The sequence below is a fragment of the Erythrolamprus reginae genome, chromosome 3 (genome assembly GCF_031021105.1).
Source record: "Erythrolamprus reginae isolate rEryReg1 chromosome 3, rEryReg1.hap1, whole genome shotgun sequence".
NCBI lineage: Eukaryota > Metazoa > Chordata > Lepidosauria > Squamata > Dipsadidae > Erythrolamprus > Erythrolamprus reginae.
The window spans coordinates 154,442,972-154,467,919 of NC_091952.1; the positions used below are offsets into that span (position 1 = coordinate 154,442,972).

The 24,948-nt window shown below is 39.4% G+C and overlaps 1 protein-coding gene across 2 annotated transcripts in view; it reads left to right on the forward strand.

Moving 5' to 3' along the window:
• The first annotated feature begins 3,528 nt into the window (after window positions 1-3,528).
• Window positions 3,529-24,948, forward strand: part of ANKS6 (ankyrin repeat and sterile alpha motif domain containing 6) — a 36,594-nt gene continuing 15,174 nt past the window's right edge. The window contains exons 1-11 of one of the 2 annotated variants that reach the window (XM_070749079.1): window positions 3,529-3,809; window positions 6,712-7,208; window positions 8,678-8,722; window positions 9,491-9,695; window positions 11,214-11,320; window positions 11,403-11,542; window positions 11,906-12,110; window positions 15,429-15,478; window positions 20,162-20,350; window positions 21,333-21,498; window positions 24,185-24,351. In XM_070749079.1, coding sequence (XP_070605180.1) covers window positions 6,911-7,208; window positions 8,678-8,722; window positions 9,491-9,695; window positions 11,214-11,320; window positions 11,403-11,542; window positions 11,906-12,110; window positions 15,429-15,478; window positions 20,162-20,350; window positions 21,333-21,498; window positions 24,185-24,351 — 1,572 coding nt within the window. In that variant the 5' untranslated portion in view covers window positions 3,529-3,809; window positions 6,712-6,910. Of the gene's footprint in view, window positions 4,003-6,711; window positions 7,209-8,677; window positions 8,723-9,490; window positions 9,696-11,213; window positions 11,321-11,402; window positions 11,543-11,905; window positions 12,111-15,428; window positions 15,479-20,161; window positions 20,351-21,332; window positions 21,499-24,184; window positions 24,352-24,948 lie in introns of both variants that reach the window. The other variant, XM_070749078.1, reaches the window with a different exon arrangement.

Sequence of the window (24,948 nt, forward strand, 5' to 3'; positions counted from 1 at the left end):
TATTGTCGCTGTTAGCCGCCCCGAGTCTCTGGAGAGGGGCGGCATACAAATCCAATAAATAAATAAAATAAATAAATAAATAAATTATAGGTAGACCTCAACTATAAGAAAATATCCAGAAAATCACATTGTATAATTTGGAACTAATGTATTTGCAAATTATGGTGGAAAATAAGTATTTGGTCTTTTTTATTGTGTTTTTTTTCATTAATAAAAAAAAAGAAAATAAGTATTTGGTCACCTAAAAACAAGCAAGATTTCTTGCAAGATTTCTGGCTCTCTCAGACCTGTAACTTCTTTAAGAGACTCCTCTGTCCTCCATTCATTACCTGTAGTAATGGCACCTGTTTGAACTTGTTATCAGTATAAAAGACACCTATCCACAATTTCAAACAGTCACACTCCAAACTCCCCTATGGTGAAGGCCAAAGAGCTGTGGAAGGACACCAGAAACAAAATTGTAGCCCTGCACCATTGAAGACTGAATCTGCAATAGGCAAGCATCTTGGTGTGAAAAAGTCAACTGTGGGAGCAATAATTAGAAAATGGGAGACATACAAGATCACTAATAATCTCCCTCGATTTGGAGCTCCATGCAAGATCTTACCCCATGGGGTCAAAATGATCACAAGGACTGAGCAAAAATCCCAGAATCACATGAGGGACCTAGTCTGCGGAGAGGGGCGGCATACAAATCTAAATAATAAATAAATAAATAAAAATAAAATAAATTACCTGTAGAGTGAGACCAATATAACAAAGGCTACCATCAGTAACACACTACACCGCCAGGGACTCAGATCCTACAGTGCCAGATGTGTCCCCCTGCTTAAGCCAGTACATGTCCTGAAGTTGGATGATCCAGAAGAGTTTTGGGGGAATGTCATATGGTCAGATGAAGAACTACTTGGTAGAAACAACTCATCATATTTGGAGGAGAAAGAATGCTGAATTGCATCCAAAGAACACCATACCTACTGTGAAGCATGGGGTAGCAACTCTGCAAAGGGACCAGGACAACTGATCCAGGGACATGAAATAATGAATGGGGCCATGTATCATGAGAATTTGAGTGCAAACCTCCTATCAGCAAAGGCATTGAAGATGAAATGTGGCTTGTCTTTCAGCATGACAATGATCCCCAAGGCAACAAAGGAGTGGCTTCGTAAGAAGCATTTCAAGGTCCTGGAGTGGCCAAGCCAGTCTCCAGATCTCAATCCTATAGAAAACCTTTGGAGAGAGTTGAAAGTCTGCATTGCCAGCGACAGCCCCAAAATATCACTGCTCTTGAGAAGATCTGCATGGAGGAATGGGCCAACATACCAGCAACAGTGTGTGCCAACCTTGTAAGGACTTTCAGAAAATGTTTGACCTCTGTCATTGCCAAAAAAGGATATATAACAAAGTATTGAGATGGAACTTTTGTTATTGACCAAATACTTATTTTTCACTGTAATTTGCAAATAAATTCATTCCAAATCAGACAATGTGATTTTCTGGCATATTTTATATAACATTATTTTCTGTATCTGAAAAGATATCACAGTTATCTTCAGTTTTCAGACCGAACACCCTAAAGCAGTGATGGCGAACCTATGGCACGGGTGCCACAAGTGGCACCCGGAGCTATATCTGCTGGCACATGAGCCGTTGCCCTAGCTCAGCTCCAACATGCATGTGTGTGCTGGCCAACTGGTTTTTGGCTCACACAGAGGCTCTGGGACTGATTTTTTTTGGCTTCCAGAGAACCTCTGGGGGGATGGGGGAGTGTGTTTTTATCTTCTCCCTGGCTCCAGGGAAACCTTTGGAGCCTGGGGAGGGTGAAACACGAGCCTATTGGGCCTACAAGAAGTTGGGAAACAGGTTGTTTCTGGCCTCCAGAGGGCCTGGGGAGGGGGGGGGAGCCGAGGAAAAAAAGGTTCACCATCACTGCCCTAAAGTCTTTCAGCTTGGCCTCATCAAGCATGGCCTCAAAGCACTCACATTTGTTGCCTTTCTCTGAACCTATTCAAATATCTTTGATACAGTACTGTTTCTTATGCAGTCCTAAATAATATTAGTCCTAGCAGATATCTCACACTGTTGGCACATGTTCGGCTTATTTTCAATGACCAATGCGCTTCATTAAGTCCAGGTCAACGCAGCTGTCTACCAGGAGATTTTGGAGCACTTTGTGCTTCCTTCTGCAGATGAGCTTTATGAGGATGCTGACTTCATTTTCCAGCAGGACTTGACACCTACCCACACTGCCAAAAGCACCAAAACCTGGTTCAATGACTATGGGACTACTGTGCTTGATTGGCCACAAACTCGCCTGACCTGAACTCCATAGAGAATCTATGGGGCATTGCCAAGAGAAAGATGAGTGACATAAGACCTAACAATGTAGAATAGCTGAAGGCCATTATTGAAGCATCCTGGTCTTCCATAACTGCTCAGCAGTGCCACAGACTGATAGCTTTCAGGCCATGCCACATTGAGGTAGTAATTGCTGCAAAAGGGACCCAAACCAAGTACTGAGTAAATATGCATGCTTATGCTTTTCAGAGGTCCGATATTGTTCTATGTACAGTCCTTGTTTTATTGATCGCATGTAATATTCTAATTTTCTGAGATGGTGGATTTGGGGTTTTCATGAGCTGTACCCCATAATCATCACAATTATGAGAAATCACAGCTTGAACTATCTTGCCTTGCATGTAATGAGTCATATATTATATGCACCACATTTTTTTCTCAGCCTATAGTAATGATACAAATGCAAAACTTTAGATATACATTATTTGAATTGTCAGGAGTGCATGTGTAAATTTTGTGTTTCTTCAGCAGTGTTTCAAAATGGCATCTGTAAGAGATGTACATTACAAGCATGTTTCACCATTGAATTTCTCACTGTGGGGAAAGAAACTGTTGGGAACATTTATGTACAGTTTATGAAGAATCTGCAGTCGACAGAAATATGGTTAGTCGCTCCTTAAGAGATTACGTGAAAAAAATAGGGAGTGTAGAAGAAACATTCGTTCTTGTGTGTAAGTTTCATTGTGTAGATAAATAATTGTTTTTTTAAAAAAGGTGCGTTATTTTTTGGGCGATCCTTGTACATTTCGCCTTTTAAGTTGCATTACTAAAATAAATGTTTATATTATTAACAAATATTTATTAATACTACAAATGTTATTTATAATTTATTATTATAAAAGAAACGTTAAAATATTATAATATTTCGAGGTTCACCTGTAAATGTGAGAGAGTCCTGTTTGAAACTCATATTTCAAATGTTTTACAAGGGCTCCTTTAAAAATCCTATACTGTATACCATCCATCACATAAGAATCTGAAGAATGTAAAATTCTCCGTCCTGTTTCTGAGGAAGCAATTGTGGCAGGAATGGAGAAAGCAAACGTTATTAGTGTTGGCACCCGGTGCCTGAATGAAAGAGCAGAGCTGTGTCCCAAGCAGAAGACTTCCTAAGCTGATTCCCTTTCTCGTATTAATTGAAACCATCCGTCTCTCCCTCCCCCTGTCGGAGGCCTCAGCGGTGCAGCCCTCCCTTTCCCAACTCTGGAGAACTTGGCGCTTCGGCCGGATTTCTCCCTCCTTCTCACGGGCGGAGCGGAGGAAGATTACGGACGGGTTCGGAAGGGGGCCAAGCTCGCCGATGGGGGAGTGCGGGGTGCCCGCCGGAGTCCAGTTACTACTTCGCGCTTGTGATCAGGGAGACTGCGAGTGCGTCCGGCGACTGCTGGTAGGACCCTCGCCCGCCGCCGAAGAAGCCGCGGCGGAGGCTGGCAGCAGCTCGTCTAGCGGAGGTGGGCTTGGGGCTGCGGCGGACATTCCTCCCGGCTCGGTGCCAGTGGACTGCACAGACGAGGCGGGCAACACCGGCCTGCAGTTCGCAGCGGCCGGGGGACACGAAGAGCTTGTAGGCTTCCTGATGCGTCGGGGGGCCTCGGTGCAGAGCCAGAATCACTGCGGCTGGACCCCGCTCATGCAAGCAGCCAGGTTAGCGTGGCGGAAGAAACGGGGAGAGCGGGAAGGGCCCTCAGCGGTCCTTGCTAAGCAGAGCTGGGCTGGCTATGTGGCTCAAGGGCGCTACCTACGGTTCAAGCTCGGGATAAAAACGGTGGAACAGCTGATGGGAAGGCCCCAGAAGTTTTATTTATTTATTTTTATTTATTTATTTATTTATTTTGTCCAATACACAATGAGGGTTTTAGTGGCTATATATCTATATACACATAGTAAAATACATGATGAAGGTTATAGAGGAGATACTCATAGTAAAATATATCTAAGAAATAATAGAAAAGAAGGAATAGTAATAGAACATATCAATGAAAGAATAGAAGAGATATAGGAATAGAAGAAAGGTATAGGAGATATAAGAGAGCAATAGGACAGGAGACGGAAGGCACTCTAGTGCACTTGTACTCGCCCCTTACTGACCTCTTAGGAATCTGGATAGGTCAACCGTAGATAATCTAAGGGTAAAGTGTTGGGGGTTTGGGGATGACACTATGGAGTCCACCCGACAGCCGAGAGGGGATCTCGGCTTTTTGTTTCCAGATCTCTCTCCTTTGCCTGTCAAACAAGATTCTCCTGGGCCTTTGGTTTCCCCTGACTCGTTTGCGCTCATTGCAGAGTTTTTATTGCGTTGTTGTTCAATGTCCTGTTCTCCCCCCCCCCCCATTGCTTCCATTTTCTTAGTATGGTAAAAAAGTGAGAGATGAAAGGTAATATACAAATGTAGACATGATGCAATGTTATTCAAACAAACTTGTAAAAAATCTTTATGTCGTCAACATCTCAAGAGACTGTTAGAAATCTATTTTGCTTTGTTGAGCAGGTGCAAGATTTTAAATGTTAAGTGCACTGGCTGCCGATCGGTTTCCGGTCACAATTCAAAGTGTTGGTAGTGACCTTTAAATCCCTACATGGCATTGGGCCAGAATACATCTGGAACCGCCTTCTACCGCACCAATCCCAGCAGCCGATAAGGTCCCACAGAGTTGGCCTTCTCCGGGTCCTGTTGACTAAACAATGTCGTTTGGCGGGCCCCAGGGGAAGAGCCTTCTCTGTGGTGGCCCCAGCCCTCTGGAATCAACTCCCCCCAGAGATTAGAACGGCCCCCACCCTCCTTGTCTTTCGCAAATTACTCAAGACCCACCTTTGTCGCCAGGCATGGGGGAGTTAAGATATTCCTTCCCCATGGCCATTACAAGTTATGCATGGTATGCTTGTGTGTATGTTTGGTTTTTTATAATAAGGGTTTTTAGTTGTTTTATTAAATTGGATTGTTACATGTTGTTTTAACATTGCTGTTAGCTGCCCCGAGTCCGCGGAGAGGGGCGGCATACAAATCCAATAAATAAATAAATAAATAAATAAATAAATTGCTTAAACATAATACCTGAGCAACCAAATTCACATCTGAAGCTGAACACCATATACAATGTATTTATGTGTTGTTATTAGTTTCTCATAAAGCATTGGTGAGGGGAGGCATTTACTGTAAATCTCAGATTCAGTGGCATGGAATGGATTCAGGCTCTTTCCATAGTTTCCACTTTGTCCCAAGATAGTTTCTTTCTAGCCACCTCCCTTCTCTCTAGTATAAGACTAGACAAAAGTCTAGTCTTCGGAGAGGGGCGGCATACAAATCCAAATAATAAATAAATAAATAAAAACAGGCAAAATTGAGAGGTAATTTTGAAGAAAAATCAGAGGTTGAAGAAGGATTCAATACATTTCCCATCTATACAAGCTTATTGAAACTCCTTGGGTATTAAATGTTTGGAATAAAAAACCCAGAAATATGCTGCTAAATAATTTGGTTTGACACTGAAAGCTAAAACATTTGTAGGTCTGTTCAATATACAGTAGTTTCAGCTTCAGGTTGGGCGCTCGGTCATATATGCAGAATGATCTCGAGATACTGAAGAAAGCATAATAAAATTTTGAAAAAGTAATAAACCTGAAATACAATAAACTGGAACTAGGAATCACTATTTAAAAAACTGTATTTTATTTTATTTTTCATTACTTATAGTAGTTATGGAGATTCTCAGTCATCCAGGTCATAGTTGTCCCAAACCATGGGTTTGGGATTACCTATTGCAGTTTTACACAGCAGAAGTAAAATACTCAAAAGCCGAATTGCTGTTTTATACAGGCCTTAGCCCTTTGAGCAGGGTTTAAAGTCATTTTTCATAGTATGTGAAAGAGAAAACTGCTTTGGGTATATTTCTTTCTTTTTGCTATTTATCAAATAAATGCCTAAAACCATCCTTCTATCAAATAGCTTTTATAACACCCTCTGTTTTTCAAACATTGGAACACTATCAAAGCTTATTTTATTGGTTGACCTTTACTTAAAGAACTACATGTACTTTTATCACAGATGTTGCTATTATTATTTTATACAGTTACTATATAAAAAAGCTATTAAGCTTATATTTTTGCAATACACTGTAGGAGCTTTAAGTAATACCTATATTTTTAAAGATATTCAGATGGAATGTACTGACACTGAAGCATGCATGATGTTGAACCTGGTCACAGTATTCTAGTTAGGCTGAAAATGAAATTGGAAAGGTTCCCCCCCCCCCCAAATATTTGTTAGGTTAAGGCAGAATCCTTTAAAATCTAAATAACGCACATTTATTTTCTTGGATATTGTAACTATTTTCTTTTTCTTTTCTGCAATCAAAGGTTTGGACATCTAAATGTGGCTCGCATCTTACTGGAAAATGGAGCTGACATTAATGCACAGAATAAATTGGGAGCCAGTGTACTCACCATAGCATCACGTGGCGGCCATATCAGTGTGATTAAGCTGCTGCTGGAATCTGGTGCTTATGTTGACAATTATGATCACTTGAGTGTTAACTTGGACAGCAGTAAAGAGGAAATGCCAGCTGTCACTCCCCTCATGACAGCTGTCCAACATGGGCATGAGGCAGCAGTCCATCTTCTTTTGGACTGGGGAGCTGACTGTAATTATTCAGTGAAGACTATGGGCTGGACTCCCTTAATGTTGGCAGCTGTTAGTGGAAGAATTGGTTTAGCCCAACAGCTTATGAACAAAGGAGCCAATCCTGATCATCTGAATATTCTGCATAAAACACCATATGAAATATCTGTGGATTTCAAACATGAAGATATGATGGATTATTTGGCACCTTTGACAACAGTTAGACCTCAGACAGGTATAAACTGCTTTCACTTTATCTTGGGGGGTAGGAATAAAATTTTCTTAGCAAAGAAAATAGATGGCTTGCTGTATTTAATCGATAGTGAGTTAAAACAAACCTACTGAGGCCTAAGATATATAACATTTAAAACACTTAACTGTCACTGTTCTTTTTTTTACTTCAATGTAAATACACAGTCCAGATTTTTCTGTTTAGAAAAATTCTCCTTTATCGTCAGATTTTTTAAAAATCAATAAGTGATAGAATTGTGTGCTTATATCCATAGTAATAAAACCTGCACTGTGGATGCATTATACATCTTTTATGTATTATCTGAGTTTATGCCTGGCATTAAATTATAAATTATGATCAAATTATAATTCAAAATGCCTGAGGAATGCAAAAAACAACAACAACAATCAAACCACATTGTAACTTAATGAAATGTATTTTGGTAAGTTAGGAGTTTTTAAAAACTTTTAATTATTGAGTTCAATAAGTATAGTAAGCCAGAATCAAAATGACTTAGCAAATGTGAAACCAGGACAATTCTAAAGTGATGCTGTGGATATAAAAGGCCTTTTGGATTAACAGAAAAGCTATTCAATTCATATGTTTGCTGGGGTGTTCAGTAAACTGCTTACAGGTAGTCCTCACTTACCTACTGTTTCCCTCAAAATAAGACATCCTCTGATCATAAACCCAATTGGACCTTTGGGTGCATGGCAATAAGGCCAAGCGCTTATTTCAGGGTTCAAAAAATATAAGACAGGGTCTCATATTTGGTACCCCAATTGGGATCAGCAACCTCGTTTTTAAGCATGTCAATCCCTAAATGGAAAATTATTTCACATGCTTATGACCTCACTTTCCCTTTGGTCATTAAGTGAAGTGACGTGATCACTAACCAAAAATATGTGACTGCAACTAACAATTTATAACTTGGGCTTTGTATTAACTTTGTTGCTAACTCATGTTATCAATCATACTAGACAAGTATTATATGTCTTTTAAAGAAAAAATAATAATTCATCTGTTTCATTATTGAATTAAAATATAAATCTCAGCTTCCCTCTACATTTTCCATATAGTGATATTCTTTAGAAATAATATTCAGTGCTGCAAATTTTATGATTATGTAAGAATATGTAGAACCATTTGAAAGTTATTGTATTTTAATTTCTAATAAACTAAAGAAATAATCTATGAATGTGTTAGAGGGTTCCCAGAAGAAAAATGTCCATTAAGGGGACATTTTGATAGTTGATTTTCAGCACCAAAGGGACTGTAGTATCTTCAACAGTCCTCAGGAAAAACCATCTTCATATTATACTATTCAATGTTTTCTTTGCTTTTGCCTTTCAGAGTTGAGAAGCTGAAATGCAAATTGTTGAGTAAATCAGTTTATTTAAAATTCTGGTACTAATATATTTTCTGTAGTGTTACCATAGTAACACCTATATATATGTTTCCTCTTTCACTAGATAAACAGAAAAAACAACCTGATATCTTCCATGCTTTAAAAATGGGTAAGAGCTTTATAATTTAATACTATGTGGTTTTTAATTTACGATCTGTCTCTGCAGTTGCTTTAGAAGTATAATAGCAGTTTGCAAGCAAAGATTTCAAATCTTTGTATGAACTTTGGTTAATGCGTTTTGGTAGCTCGTTCTGTATAATTCTCTGTCTTCTAGTCTTCTGCTTTTTCCTCATTCATATCGAACTAGTCTCTCTTTTTCTTTGGCTCTTATTCTTTTTTAGATTCCTGTAACTTTGTCCTCTTTCCTAGGCTGCTCTGCCTGCCTGTAGGATCTGAACAAAGCTATCAATGCCACAAGTGGGCCAGGGGTGGGTTCTACTTACTTTTGAAACTTCTGTCAGGGAAAGTAAGAAGTGCACTTCCTGGAAATGACCCTCTGTGCATGTGCAGAAGCCTTTGCACATGCACAGAGGGTTTTTTTTTTACAATATGCGGTGACCGAAAGACCAGTTCAGGAGTGTGGACCGCTGATCATTGCTGCTGGTTCGGCGAGTGGCACCAGATTTCCACTACTGGGTCTAAAGAATCGGTTTGAACCAGCAGTAACCCACCACTGAAACAGATCTTAGGTTCAAGGTGTTCCATACTGAGTGCTGGTAAAGCTATTCTATTTCCATTCAAACAGTAAGTTCTTAAATTGTGTGAGACCCACCTAGGTAAAGATTAATCTAATTGTAGAAAATCAATTAATAGATAATAAAATAGCTACATTATTGTTCCTTTTAAACATTTCAAGTTGGTGTTATTTTCTCGATAGGAAATGTTCAGCTGGTGAAAGAAATTATTGACGAAGATCCGGCACAGTCCAATGTCCTTAATGACGATGGGGCTTCTCCTCTGATGATTGCAGCCGTTACTGGACAGATGCCCCTTATACAGTTACTTATTTCAAGAAATGTAGACATTGACAAACAAGATAATGTCCATGGCTGGACAGCATTAATGCAAGCCACATATCATGGGTAAATACATTTAATTTTCTAGTGTAATTTGGGAGAACTTTTCTTTCTTTTCTTAAAGCTACTACAGTATTGCCTTTTGATTGTCCCCGCCAATCTCATAGGTTGAAATAATAACCTCTTTATGATGGCAATCCAATTACTGGTACTGATTAGTTTGTTCCATACATTGTACTAAGCCATGAGGATGGCTTATTCAATATTCTATCATTAAATTGTGATTTAGTGACTTGTAAGTTAAATTATTTTGTAGCTTACAGCTACAATGTCATATGTATGTAATATTATATGTTCTTCCTTTCTCCATGGGAGAATTTATAGACAACATTGTTATTTATGTTACAATCTATGGGCAAGTCTATCTGATATCTATATTTAGGGAATGTTTTTCTACACTTTTTCTGATAAAATTTTATTTATCAGACAAAACATACAAGGAAATTGTTCCTATTGTAGTGGTGCTTATTGTATGTATTTCTTTATTCAAATACACTAAACATAATTGCTGAGGTTTGTCCAGACTGAATTTGTATGCACAATCACAAATCAGCCAGCTACTTTTAGTCTAATTAGCTATATGAATCCAGGCTATATAGTTAGTTTTTGGGGTTGTGTGAAGCTTGAAAATTGAGTTAAACAAGGAAACCATGTTTCAGTTAGTCAAGGAAAAATGCATCCAGTGAATGTAGCCATCAGTTACCAAGCTGTTTAGGCCAAGTGAAAATGCATTGTATAAAACTGAAAGAATGCAGTGTAGAACCTATTGATACAGCTTTAAGTGATCTTGCAAATAGCAGTTAGATTATTATTTCTGGTAAGTAGAAATCATTTGATAGTGGTTTGATTGGAAATAGATCTATAATCAGAAAATTCTAATTATGTCTAGATGAAGGCTACTGTAAGTTATAAACATTAGGTTGGACAATCAATATGTTTAACAAGCCATAGAATTATTGATGATAATTGAGCTGAAATGCAGATGTAACATTAAGTGGCTAGATCTCTTTACTACTACAGAGATTTTTAGTGCAAGAACCAGGTACAGGTAGTCCTTGACTTACAACCACAACGGAGCCCAAAATTTCAGCGGCTAAGTAAAACCGTTATTAAGTGAATTGATGACCTTTCTTGTCACAGTTTTTAAATGAATCACTACCGTTGTTAAGTTAGTAACATGGTGATTAAGTGAATCCGGCTTCCTCATTGACTGTGCTTGTGGGGGTTGCAAAAGGGGATCAAATGACCCCTGGACACTGTCCGTCATAATAAACATGAACCAGTTGCCAAACAGCTGTATTTTGTTCATGTGACCATGTGGATACTGCAACATGACTGTGCAAAACAGTCATGTCACTTTTTCCAGTACCATTGTAACTTGAGGACTATCTCTATAAAGAACAGAAATCAACAATGGTTTAAGAGGGGTTAGAGATAGAAAGAGGTCACCTATTTCTAGTATCATCTTCTAATATAATCTGTCTTTAATATATGTATGTAGCTGATACTCTGTTTTATTTAAAGAAATAAAGAAGTTGTTAAGTATTTATTAAATCAAGGAGCTGATGTCAACCTGCGTGCTAAAAACGGATATACAGCCTTTGACCTGATAATGCTGCTGAATGACCCAGGTACTTCTGTGTGCTTCTCTTGTATAACACAGTCTTGCTATAGCTAGGGCAGAAACACTTTACCAAACTGTGAATTTTGCAGATGCGGAACTTGTGCGGTTCTTGGCCTCTGCCTGCATGCAAGAAAAGAATAAGCAGACTAGCAAAGTAACTGCGCCCTTTTCCAGAAATAAGCAATCCATAGATATTCCATTGTTGCCAGATGACAAAGGAGGATTGAAGGTATAAAAATAATATACAGTATTTACTTTTTCAGTGAATCTTTGTTTTGAGAGAAATGTAACAGCAGGCTTCATGTGCTTTCTATACTGTCAATTTGGAAGACAATTTCAGAGTTTTTCCCAGTAATGCTTCCTTCTTTTTCTATGTCACTGCTCATTTCATGGCTGCTGGCTCTTAGCTAAGGCTTTTTCATTCTTATGAACGTTAGCCAAAGAAAGAGATTGAAAGAAGGACAGATGAATGTTTTCCAAGTTTCTGCAGATTTCTTAAACTCAATTATTAATTTATTTTAAACCAGTGTCCTAATTATCACTCATAGTTATATGTCTAAGGAAAACAACACAGTTATATTTTCTTTTCTAGTCGTGGTGGAACAGAATGTCCAACAGATTTCGCAGATTGAAGATGACCCAAACCTTAAATCATGGATTTACCATGAATCAATCTGTACCCTTTCCAGAAGAATCAAAATCCCCATTTGATTGTACAATGAAGGCTGCATTACAAAATGATAATACTGTAAATCGTGATGCCATTACAGCTTGGGCAATAAAAAGCAAATCTAATGGTAATAAATTTTAACTATTACAAGCATTTCATGCATATGTACATCTGTGTGTGCCCATATGTATAATGAAACAGATTTCAAGTTTAGATTAATGGGAGATTTGGAAATTCTTTTTAACAGATTTTGATGTACTTAATTGACTATGCAAAACATTTGAGTGGGCACTTCACAAAGTATTTTAGCACATATACCTCAGAAGTGGATTCCACTTACCTTCCCTACCGGTTCGCATCACAATGGAAATGCGCATTTTGCATACTTGTGCTCGCTACATTCACACATACGCTCCCATCACATTGCGCATCTTTGCCGGATGTAGCAACCTGAGAACTGGTTTAGGGGCCTGGAGAGCTGGCCATCTGCTGGTTCGGTGAGCAGGTGAAAATTTCCACCATTGGTGCAGGCAAACCGTTCCGAACCAGCACTAATACAGTGATACCTTGTTTTACGAACTTAATTCGTTCCCTGACGAGGTTTGTAAGTTGAAAAATTTGTAAGATGAAACAATGTTTCCTTCTACACCCCCCCCAAGCTTCATACGAAACCAAGCTTTCCAGCCAGTGAAGCCTGCTGTGGTGGCGAGGGGGACGTGGCGTCAGGAGTTTCTCCCCGCGGTGTCCTTGCCCTCCCGATGGGTGGGGAGAAGCGCCACAGCAGCCTCCGCTGGCTGGGAAGCTTGGCTTGACCAGCACCCAGCCCTCCTGGCAGCCGCTTGCGATGCGGAGGCTCCTATGATCGCCGAGTCAGGGTTGTCGGAATCCGCACGTGCACGCCCCTCTCTGCCTCCTCCGCCTCATCCTGCTGCTTTTCCCAGTGCTTTCCTTGCCTCCCGCTGACCGTCCATTTCCCTGGCTCGCTGCTCCAGTCAGCTTTCCAGGTGCTGGCTTGAGTGAGCCGTTCGTGATGTCTCTGCGGCACTCGGGACAGGGGGAAGTGGCCAGGCTGGATTGAATTAACCTCTTTCTCCCGATCATCTCCAGTTTTTTTTAAACTGGACACAAATTCGATGCCAAGGAACACTTAGGAGCCAGGGTAAGAAAAGGAGGAAGTCGTTAAAAATCCACAGTGTCGGGATAGGCAAACGGCAGGCAAGGCAGCCCGCCATGGGAATCCAAAGCCTCGCTGGCCTGGGTTGAACGAGCAGAGACTCCAGTGCCTTGAGCTTGGCTGGTTTCATTGCGAGAGGATGCTGGAAACTGGAGATGATCAGGAGAAAGAGGTTAATTCAATCCGGTAAACAATCCGGATTAGAAGAAGAACTGTCAAAAAAAAAAAATCCTGCTCATTTTAAATTCGAAATAAGGAAATTAGCATTTCTTTTTTTCTAAAGGGGGAATTCCAGAGATGCAGGTCAGAGTTGGAAGCTTGTAGAAGAGGAATCTGGCATTGCCAAGGTGCCAAAAAAAAAATCAAATCAAATTGTCGCCCTGAATTGTGGTATTAATTCAAAAGCAACTCCAAATTGCTCTCCAGCTTTCCGACCTCCTTTCCCTTCGGAGGACAGGCGGGAGGTCCTGGCGTTGGCCGCCGCAGCGGCAGATGGGTCAGCAAAACATGCTGCCTGCTGCAATCCATAGACCCAGCCGGTTCTTAATGGTTCTTAAGACAAGGCAAACAAATCTTAAACTACGGGTTCATATCACAAAAAGTTCGTATGAAGAGGCGTTCATAAGACGAGGGATCACTTATATCCCTTCTCAAATCATTGCAGCAACTGAAGCTTCTGCAAAGTTTATTTCAGAAATTGTCCAAACTTTTCGTGTATACAGATGCATGGACAGCGACTACACATATATTTTCTACACACACAGGGTCATTTCCTAAAAGCAGGAACAATTTTCAGTTGGGCAGTTTTTGCAGCGAACTTGTTGCTTTAAAGCTTCTACGGTGGGTAGCTCACTTGTATTACCTTGACTCTTGAGATGCCCCTTTCAAACGTTTATGTAACCCCCAATGTTTACATGAAAATCTGTTAAAAAGTTGGGAATTATTAGGTTATTGAATAATACATATTTTCATAACAATGTGACTAGCTTATAAACAATGGAAACAGATTGCCAGAAAATTCTACTTATTTGCTGCCTACCAGTCATAATTGCTGCCATAATGGATTTTTGTAACTTAGATATTATAACCTTATTCTAATGTGTCTTAAATTTAGAGTGCAAGTACAATAATTTAGACATAAAGATTGAAGGGTCTGTAAGTGGCTTAACAGTACATAATACAGTGATCCCCCGATTATCGCGAGGGTTCCGTTCCAAGACCCCTCGCAATAATCGATAATTCGGGATGTAGTGGTGCGGAAGTAAAAACACCATCTGCGCATGCGCGCCCCTTTTTCCATGGCCGCACATGCCCAGGCAACGGGGAAACCCCATCTTCGGCTCCTCGCTGCTGCCGCGCTGCGGAGCAGATCAGCTGTTGGGCGGCCGAAGGAACCTTCCCCGATCTTCCCGCCGCCCAGGCAAAGGGGAAACCCCAAGATCGCTTGCCGCTTGCCGCTTGCCCGTCACCCGCTTGCCCGGCCGCTCGCTTGCCGCTTGCCCGTTCGCCCGCCCGCCTGCTCGCTTGCCACTTGCCCGCCCGCCTGCTCGCTTGCCGCTTGCCGCTTGCCCGTTCGCCCGCCTGCCTGCTCGCTTGCCGCTTGCCCGTTCACCCGCCCGCCTGCTCGCTTGCCGCTTGCCCGTTCGCCCGCCCGCCTGCTCGCTTGCCGCTTGCCCGTCACCCGCTCGCCCGGCTGCTCGCTTGCCGCTCGAGAGGGGGAGAGATAGAGAAAGAGAGAGAAGGAAAGAAAGAGATAAGAGAGGGAGGAAGAGAGTGTGAGAGAGGAAGAAGCAAGATCGAGAAAGAGAGAGAGAAAGAAAGATGAGAAAGGAAGGGAGTGACGTCATCGGGTGGAAAAATCGCGATATAGCGATTCGCAATGATCGGGATCGCGAAACTCGGGGGATCACTGTACTACATAAGCATGGATCCCATTAATTCCTTGTTTGGAGGATGTTGAAAACCCCATTTAAGATTAGGGCACATCTATAGTAACTATGTACTTTTAAAACAATAGAGATTAAAAGAAAACTACTTTATACTTAGGCCTGTAGAATATTTCTGTGTATATTTTTAAATAATCTTTTTAATGTATAAATAAAAACGGGAATTCCTAGAATACAGTGAATTGCATTCTTAATTGAATTGAGTCAATATAGCACTAGGATAAATTTTGGTGGCATACATTATATTCTCCTGTTTTGGAACAAAGATTATTTTGTAGGTTTACAATGGCACAGTTAACATTGGTGTGATATGTTTTCCTTTCAGTTATCCACACTGCCAAGGCTGGAAAAGGCGATGATTTTCTGACCACAATGGTAAGTCTGCTTATATAGCTATCAAAACATACAGTATCAAACGTTAGCAGATTGACCAGTAACTTTATGCAAAAGGGAACCATTAGCCCTCTTCAAGCATTCCCATTGTGTCTTCAGTCCAACTTATGAGGAATGATGAACATTCCCTCCCCTCAAAGCTTCAGTTCTTTGCCACTTAAGAAGACAAGGTGAACCACATGACAAAATTGACTATCCAATGACATTTGGAACTGTATTGATATAATAATAGAACCTTAAAAGCCCATGGAGTTTCTCTGTTCCCATTTTATAGGCAAGAGTTTCTAGGTAGGACAGTTTTCAAATTATTTCTCACCCCTTTGTGTCTCTCAGATCTAAGCTAGTCTTTAGTAATTGCCCTTGTGTTTGTTTATTTATTTATTTATTTATTTATTGATTGATTGATTGATTGATTGATTGGATTTGTATGCCGCCCCTCTCCAGAGACTCAGGGCGGCTAACAGTGTTCCTTCTTCAAGGCTGCGTGCATGCTTTTCTATGCCTAGTTGTGGGTAGCCTTGGTTTACTGACCACAGTTGGAACCAACAACTCAGTTCTTAAGTAGTCACTAAGTGAAATCATGAACACATTTTTGATCTTACTTCAACCTTTCTTTGCCTTACAGATACTTAGTTGTCTTAAATATAAGGATTGGTCACAAAATTATTTTTTATTACCATCATACCTGAAACAATGGCTAAATGAGGCAGTCTCTAAATGAGGACTATCTGTACACTGTTTATATATGTGATGTACTGTGACTATGCTTGCAAATATATGATGGGTAGCCTAGCTCCAAAGCCAATAGTGGTAGATACCAGATTACATGAAGGCCATTATGTATAGTTCCCTATTACTACGAGTCATGATTTAATCATGGAGATTAATTCTAGTTACAATCATTAGAATAGGAAAGGGAGGAGGAGTGTTGGTTACCATTCCTTGAATATTTGATTGGATATTAATATTATATTAATATTAATATGTTAATAGAGGCCTTCACCCTGAAGTGGATGCATGGCTGCAAGTCATGAGAAAAGAATGCTGCTGTTCCTTGAATTAACATGGACTAAATAAAAATGGTTTGATAGAGAGCCAAATGGCCCTTCTTTTCTATCAGTATATGAGAAATTTATTTATTTATTTATTTATTTATTTTATTTATTCAATTTTTTATGCCGCCCTTCTCCTTAGACTCAGGGCGGCTTACAACATGTTAGCAATAGCACTTCTTAACAGAGCCAGGCTATTGCCCCCACAATCCGGGTCCTCATTTTACCCACCTCGGAAGGATGGAAGGCTGAGTCAACCTTGAGCCTGTTATGAGATTTGAACCGCTAACCTTCAGATCTACAGTCAGCTTCAGTGGCCTGCAGTACAGCACTCTACCTGCTGCGCCACCCCTGCTCTGTTTATTAATTGCTTTAAAAATGTTCAATTAGGAAGTTCCCTGAGCAGTTTCTTCAGCGTAGGGAGGAGCTACAAACGCATAATTGCAAGGCTTGGAATCTGTAATAACTACAACTTGTATTTGGAAAAATCCAGTTCCCAATGCTGAATTTAATCAATACTGGATTGAATGATATCTTTCAAACGATCATTGAGTAATGGGAATTAGGAGGATGCTCTTGAAAATGATAAATGTGGATGGTTTTGAGTGCTTGAGTTTGTAGAAAATGTATTTTTTGGAGTATAAACTCCCCAAAAGAGGGTCAAAAACTGGTTGCATCTTATACTCTGAATGTAGCCCCACCCACCACCCTTTGAATATTTTCAGCCTCTACATATTGCATTTTTGGGTGGTTCCAAGCGTCAGGGATCCTCACTTCCACTCGCGGCCAGGGGAAGGTGGGGACTTAGTTGGCAAAGCGGGTGCTGTGCAGGAGGCATAAAGCAAGATGGCCCGCCACTCGGTTTGGGGAGGAAAGTGTTTTCAGGCGGTCAGTGTCATAATCCCCTCCCCGATTCCAAAAGCGGAACATGCAGAAACCAAAAAAGAACATCGTGTGTCAGATGGTGGGCAGTTTTGGCTGGCGCTGCCACCCAAAAACTCTTTCCTCTTTGATTCCAAAAATGAAACATGCAACCAGAGCTGCCCACCACCCAAAATGCGATGCACTTTTTTGGTCTCCGCATGCTCCATTTTTGGGATCAGGGAGAGAATCATGGCACGCCTGCCTGAAAACACTTTCCTCACCGATTCTAAATACGGGGCATCCAATCGTGTGTAAAGAGAAGTTGCAGGCCATGAGATTGCGATTCCCACTAAATCACTGCAAGCGGGTAGATCAGGAAGATGGCAGAAGGTTCTTTTCCTCATCTTGCCTTTGTATGGTATGCAAACTGGGGAGGGGGGAGGAAACACCTCTTAGCAGATTCACTGGCACCGGATTTAAATCGAGCAAATAGCACTGGTATAGTAGGGTTTTTTTTGGCAATGTTGGCATCTTTAAAAGCTATGCGGGAATCTTGAACCAACTCCACCCAGAGATTAGAATTGCCCCCACCCTCCTTGCCTTTCGTAAGCTACTTAAAACCCACCTCTGCCGTCAGGCATGGGGAAATTGAGATCCTCTTCCCCCTAGGCCTTTACAATTCTATGCATGGTATGTATGTATGTATGTTTGGTTTTTATATTAATGGATTTTTAATCATTTTTAACATCAGATTACTATTGTACATTGTTTTTATTGTTGCTGTTAGCCGCCCCGAGTCTCCGGAGAGGGGCGGCATACAAATCCAATCAATAGATAGATAGATAGATAGATAGATAGATAGATAGATAGATAGATAGATAGATAGATAGATAGATAGATAGATAAATAAAATAAAATAAAATAAAATAAAATAAAATAATAAAATAAAATAAAATAAAATAAAATAAAATAAAATAAAATAAAATAAAATAAAATAAAATAAAATAAAATAAAATAAAATAAAATAAAATAAAATAAAATAAAATAAAATAAAATAAAATAAAATAAAATAAAATAAAATCAATCAATCTCAAAACCCAAAACTGTCAGTTGTCACTTGATCTCATCATGCCAGGGGAAAAGTGGGGAGAGGAGAGCTTTATCTGTTTAATTTATGCCATATGGGTTGTGCGTGCTTTCCATTAATCTATGAGAAAAGGAGTGGCCCAAACCTTATGTAGGCAAATAGGCTGCTATCAAGCCTTATGGAAGAACTCCTTTTGGGAAAAATCTTTTCATCCTTTCAATTTTCATCAATATGTAAGCCTGCCTCGATTGCCGGAGTAATTCCCAAGTGACACAAGAGTCACAGAGATTCATGATTTTCCCACCTGATTCCTCAAATTGGCTTATACAGGACACCCTGCATTTTCTTTCAACATCTTTCAGTGCAAATTGGGTACTCTGGGGTGGAGCTCCATTTTTGCTACCCGACTGCATTCCCCCCCTGTCCGGAGTATTTTGGAGTATGAGATGCACCAAAGTATGATGCACCTTAAATTCGGGGGAGCAAAACAAGAAAAAACAATTTTGGGCATTTAACTGGAGTGGGTAAGGTGGGGAACACAAGAGCCACAGAGATTCACGATTTTTCCACCTGATTCGTCAAATCAGGTTTCTTGAGACCTGAGATTTTTGGAATCAGAGAGGAAAGTGTTTTCGAGCTACAGCGTCGTCCGGAACGCCCACCACCTGAAACACTATACTTTTTTTTGGCCTCCACACCAGGGGTGGAGGGGGGGGGTTTCAACTACCATATTTTTTAGATTAAAAGATGCACTGAAGTATAAGACGCACCTTAAATTCTTTTTTTGCTTCCACACGCTCAGTTTTGATTCTCTCAAATTCTTCAATTTGATTTTTAATTGTGGATTAGTGAATAACTATAACTTATTAGTGAATAACTATAACTTATTAGTGAATAACTATAACTTATTGAGCAGGAACCTCCCCAGTTTGTTGATTATTAGAGGTTTGCTGCAAACCTAGGCCTAATCAGAGATTCAGAACTTGGCCTTATGCAGTAAATACTGTATATCCAATTGTTTCTGTTATACTGAACAAAATCTTTTCATCATTATATCATCCTCTAAACCTGCTTGACCTAGTGTCATATTATTTATTTATTTATTGGATTTGTATGCCGCCCCTCTCCGGAGACTCGGGGCGGCTAACAGCAACAATAAAACAGTGTACAATAGTAATCTGATACTAAAAATGATTAAAAATCCATTAATATAAAAAACCAAACATACATACATACATACCATGCATAGAATTGTAAAGGCCTAGGGGGAAAGAGGATCTCAATTCCCCCATGCCTGACGGCAGAGGTGGGTTTTAAGTAGCTTACAAAAGGCAAGGAGGGTGGGGGCAATTCTAATCTCTGGGGGGAGTTGGTTCCAGAGGGCCGGGGCCGCCACAGAGAAGGCTCTTCCCCTGGGTCCCACCAAGCGACATTGTTTAGGACATATTAGGTTTCCCTTCTAGCCAAGATCATCACAATTAAACCTAAATGAAAAATGTTTACTTTTTTGAAAAAAATATATGTTCAGCTTCACTTTTATATGATTAATCTATATTCAATGCATGTAAATGCTATTTAGGAATTAATTATATTCTGATTAATGTTGTAATGAAAGATCTTATCTCTTGAATTTCTTGTTGCCTTTTTGTTTCCCTTGGCCAGTTAAGAAGTGGAGCTCCACTTACACGGCTGCCCAATGACAAATTGAAAGCTGTTATTCCACCTTTCTTGCCACCTTCAAGTTTTGAGTTGTGGAATTCTGATAGCACGCAGAACAAAGAGGGTAACAAAGAACAAACAAGACTTGGCTTTCCACACAGATCTACAAGTATTGACAATAGTGCCGACAGAGTAAGAGACTTTATTTAAAGTTTAATAGTCAAATTTCTGGGTTCCCTAAATACATGGTTTGTTCATCTACTGTATAAATTACATTTGTGCTTTGAAATTTGACTGTACTTTATTTTCACCATTTATTTATTACTAACCGTATTTGGCAACCACCCTGGAGGTTGCACAACAATGTAAAAAGAAAACAAAGATAATATTAGTAATATGCATGTATAGAAGAATTTCCATATAGCATTCTGTGCTATAGTATTGGATTCATTTAAAATACAGTGTTCCCTCGCTTTTCGCGGGGGATGCGTTCCAAGAATGCCCGCGAAAGTTGAATTTCCGCGAAGTAGAGATGCGGAAGTAAATACACTATTTTTGGCTATGAACAGTATCACAAGCCTTCCCTTAACACTTTAAACCTCTAATAGCAACCATTCAGATTATTACTCACCATGTTTATTTATTAAAGTTTATTAAAAAAAATATTTATTAAAGGCAGACGAAAGTTTGGCGATGACATATGATGTCATCAGGTGGGAAAAACCGTGGTATAGGGAAAAAACCCGCAAAATATTTTTTTATTAATATGTTTGAAAAACCGTGGTATAGACTTTCCGCGAAGTTCGAACCCGCGAAAATCGAGGGAACACTGTAGTTATTCTTGCGATTAATAAAATAAGTGCAGAAATTTAGACACCGGCATTTGATTTTCCATTTACAGTTAGATGTGAGAAAGATTTCCCTGTCAATCCCCAAATAACTTTTTAATGATTTGGCATTTCTCCAAGGTTTAATTCAGAATTCTTAACGATTGTGCTGTTTTGTCTTTCAATGTAAGTGCAAAATCAGCTTCACGAATGTATATGTTATGCAACTTGTTTTTAATATTCTACAGTTTACTCATTTTGTTTTGTTGAATGCTTAAAACTGTTTCAAAATGAATTTATTTTATAAATATAAGCACAAAAAAGTTACTTAAACTGTATTTTCCCAGACATCGTTAAGCAGAAGTAGTAGACCAATTAAACTATCCACTTTTGCAAGAAGACCTCAAACTCCCAGCAATTCAAGTAATTTCAACCATTCGCCTCATTCTTCTGGTGGATCCAGCAGTGTAGGCGGAATTAGCCGGCATGGTGGAGAACTGCATAATAAATCAGGTATCTGTACATTTTAAATGTGAAAATATAATAATATAGGAGAGGGCTAGGCAGTACTTTGCACATGAAGGCCAAAAGGTGCTTTGATGTATTTGTAAATGCATATATAGCGTTTGACTGCAACAGTTTAAATGAAACATATTTTTCATGGGATCAAGAGATAGCTACAGTATAGATTATGGCAATTGCATCCCGGGAAAAGATGCAGATGCATTAAGAGTTGTAAACAAAGGCTTCACTAGCAGTTCTGTATGTTCTGAAGTACCAATTTGTTGTTGAAAAAAAGAGTACATGATTCTAATACTTAAACTAAACCAGCCATATAAGCAAACATTACATTATTAATACTAATGCTGCTTCCTTGGTGAAACTATTTGCTGGTGACAATCACTGTTGCCTAGAGGATTTATTTATTTTATTATTTTATTTTATTTTATTTTATTTTATTTATTTTATTTTATTATATTTATTTTATTTATTTTATTTTATTATTTTATTATTTTATTTTATTTTATTTTATTTTATTTTTTCGATTTTTTGTGCCGCCCTTCTCCTTAGACTCAGGGCGGCTTACAACATGTTAGCAATAGCACTTTATAACAGAGCCAGCATATTGCCCCCACAATCAGGGTCCTCATTTTACCCACTTCGGAAGGATGGAAAGGATGCCCAAAAAGATGCCCAGTTGGGGCTTCTTTTGTGTTCCCATGAAGTTGCTCACCAAAGTGGTACCCATTTATCTACTTGCAGTTACCTGCTTTCAAACCTCTGGGTCAGCGGGAGCTGGAGCGAGTAATGGGAGCTCACCCTATATGCCAGGGATGATCTCGAACGTAAGGCTACCAATCTAGGCAAGGGCCATCTAAGCACATGAGCCATCATGCTCCTTTAAAGACTATTTTGAAAATTAGAATTGATACGTTGATTTAAAATTGAGAGTTAACATTCTGTTTGTATAGGTAAAATATATTGATTTCTTGATATCCCAATAAATTTAAGCTTTTCACATGACTGTGCCAATTTATTATTGCAATTTTGACAGTTCCAGATGCCATTGTTAAGCAAATCCTGTGTGGTCATTAAGCATGACATCATTTGATGATCATTTACAACCTCCTTCAGTTTCCCCATTGACTCTGCTTCTCAGAAGCTAGCAGTGAAAGTCACAAGTAGGGATCATGGGACCGCAAGATACCGTGACTGTCACAACTGCGAGCCAAGTGCCAAGCATCCACATTGCAATTGTGACTGTGGGGATGCTGCAGTGGCAACAACTACAAGAGCTGTTCGTATGTTTCCTCATTTGGCACCATTGAATGGTCATTGAATGAGTGGTCATTAAATGAGTATCTGTATAAAGCTCTTGTCTAATTAATTCACGTGGTGACGAGTACAGGCAGAATTATAACCAACACGAATTCTGAAACTCAAGAGAGGTCCTCTATTAGGGTAGTTGTTTTACTGTCGTTACAATTTATTTTTGCCCATTGCAGCTATAAAGGAAGACCGTTCCCCTCCATGTATCTATATGTCTGCACCTTTTTTTCTTATTTTCAAGTAAGCATGCTTTTGAAAGAGGCACAGGATAATCTGTTTTTCCATTTTTTAGCCTGCAGTGCTTGTGTGTTTCTTATGACAGTAAAATGGAAACCAAGTGGGCCACAGAAGACGTTTTTCTTTCTGCTAGGCTGGCTACCAAATAAATTGATAAATGCACGTTGATGTTGTATAATTTAATTAATACGGGGAAGAAAAGAGGCTGATCTTTTTATTTAGAGCATGTGTACCCATAAATTAGACAGTATTTGCCTTTTTAGACCTTTGTTTCTATGTGCCCTGGTAACTGCTGATAACCTCCTCTTCAAGCCTTGCTCATCTTTAATATTATCCCACCAAGTCTTTGTGGGCTTTTTATCTCTCAAACCTGGTATTTCTGTTCTGGATCTGAATCCACCTTGCACTTGGACCTGTAAATTCTGCTTGGCTTATGACAGTGATTTTCAACCTTCTTTGAGCTGCGGCACATTTTTTACATATACAAAATCATGGGGCACATTGAGCGGGGGGGGGGGGGGAGTGCGGGGGCTAAAAAAAGTTTGGACAAAAAATATATATCTCTCTTCCTCCCTTTCGCTCTATTTCTCTCCCTCTTTCTCTCTCTCCCTTCCTCCCCCTCTCTGTCCATCCCTCTTTCTTTCTCACTTCCTTCCTTACTCTCTTTTTTGCTCTCTTTCTATCTCTCCCTCCTTCCCTGCCTCTTTCTCTCTCTCTCTCTCTCTCTCTCTTTCTCTCTCTCTCTTTTTCTCTCTTTCTCTCTCTCTCTCTCTGTCTTGCTTTTTTTCTCTCTCTTTCTCTCTCTTGCTGAGCTTCGCGGCACACCTGACCATGTCTCGCGGCACACTAGTGTGCCACGCCACACTGGTTGAAAAACACTGGCTTATGACACATTGTTAGACAATAGTAATAATCCATCTCCTACGTATGTACATATAATTGAGCTGGCATTACTTGCTCAAATAGAACATTTCAGTTACATCTTTAAAATAATAACTTAAGTTTTAAATTGAAAAAAACACCTTTTAAACAGTTGGTTTTAATGCTACCTGTTAAAACATTGTGGTTTTTTTAATTAGAAGAATAAAACGTGGTATGTTACAATTTAAAATATCTTCGTATCTCTTTTAAGGTGGTAGTGCGGACAGCGTTTTATCTCAAATTGCAGCTCAAAGAAAAAAAGCGGCTGGCATAACTGAACCAAAACCAAGTCAACAGCCAATTATAGGAGGCTTAATTTCATCTTGTCCTCCTGATGTGGAAAATGCACAGACCATTGGAAATGGACATATTCTTAAGGTTACATTTATTATTCTTATCTCAAAATTACTAAACAAGCATGGATTGTAAACAGTTTTTTAGAAAAATATATAAATTATATTTCTGAAGTTAAATGTAACTCTGCCATGTAATTACATATACTGTATATGTGTGTGTGTGTGTGTGTGTATACACATACATACACATACATACATACATACATACATACATACATAAATACATAATTTTATGTATGGTCTGCATGATATGTATGATTGTTTTTATATTATATTAAGGGTTTTTAATTGTTTTAAGTATTGGATTTGTACTGTTTCTTATTGTGAGCCGCTACGAATCCTCGGAGAGGGGCGGCATGCAAATCTAATAAATAATAATAATAATAATAATAATAATAATAATAATAATAAACATACATACATACATACACACACATGTATGTATTTATCGGGTGAAATGCCCCTGGTTTGAACCAGTTCTTGCATACTGGTAGCAGGGGCAGCCTGTGGTTCAGAGAACCAGCAGCGACGGTGGCTGGCCACGCCCCAAAATTGGGCCCTCAGTCGCTGCTCGCTCACCCTACAAGCAGATGCCTATGGGTTGTTGAATATGCACACT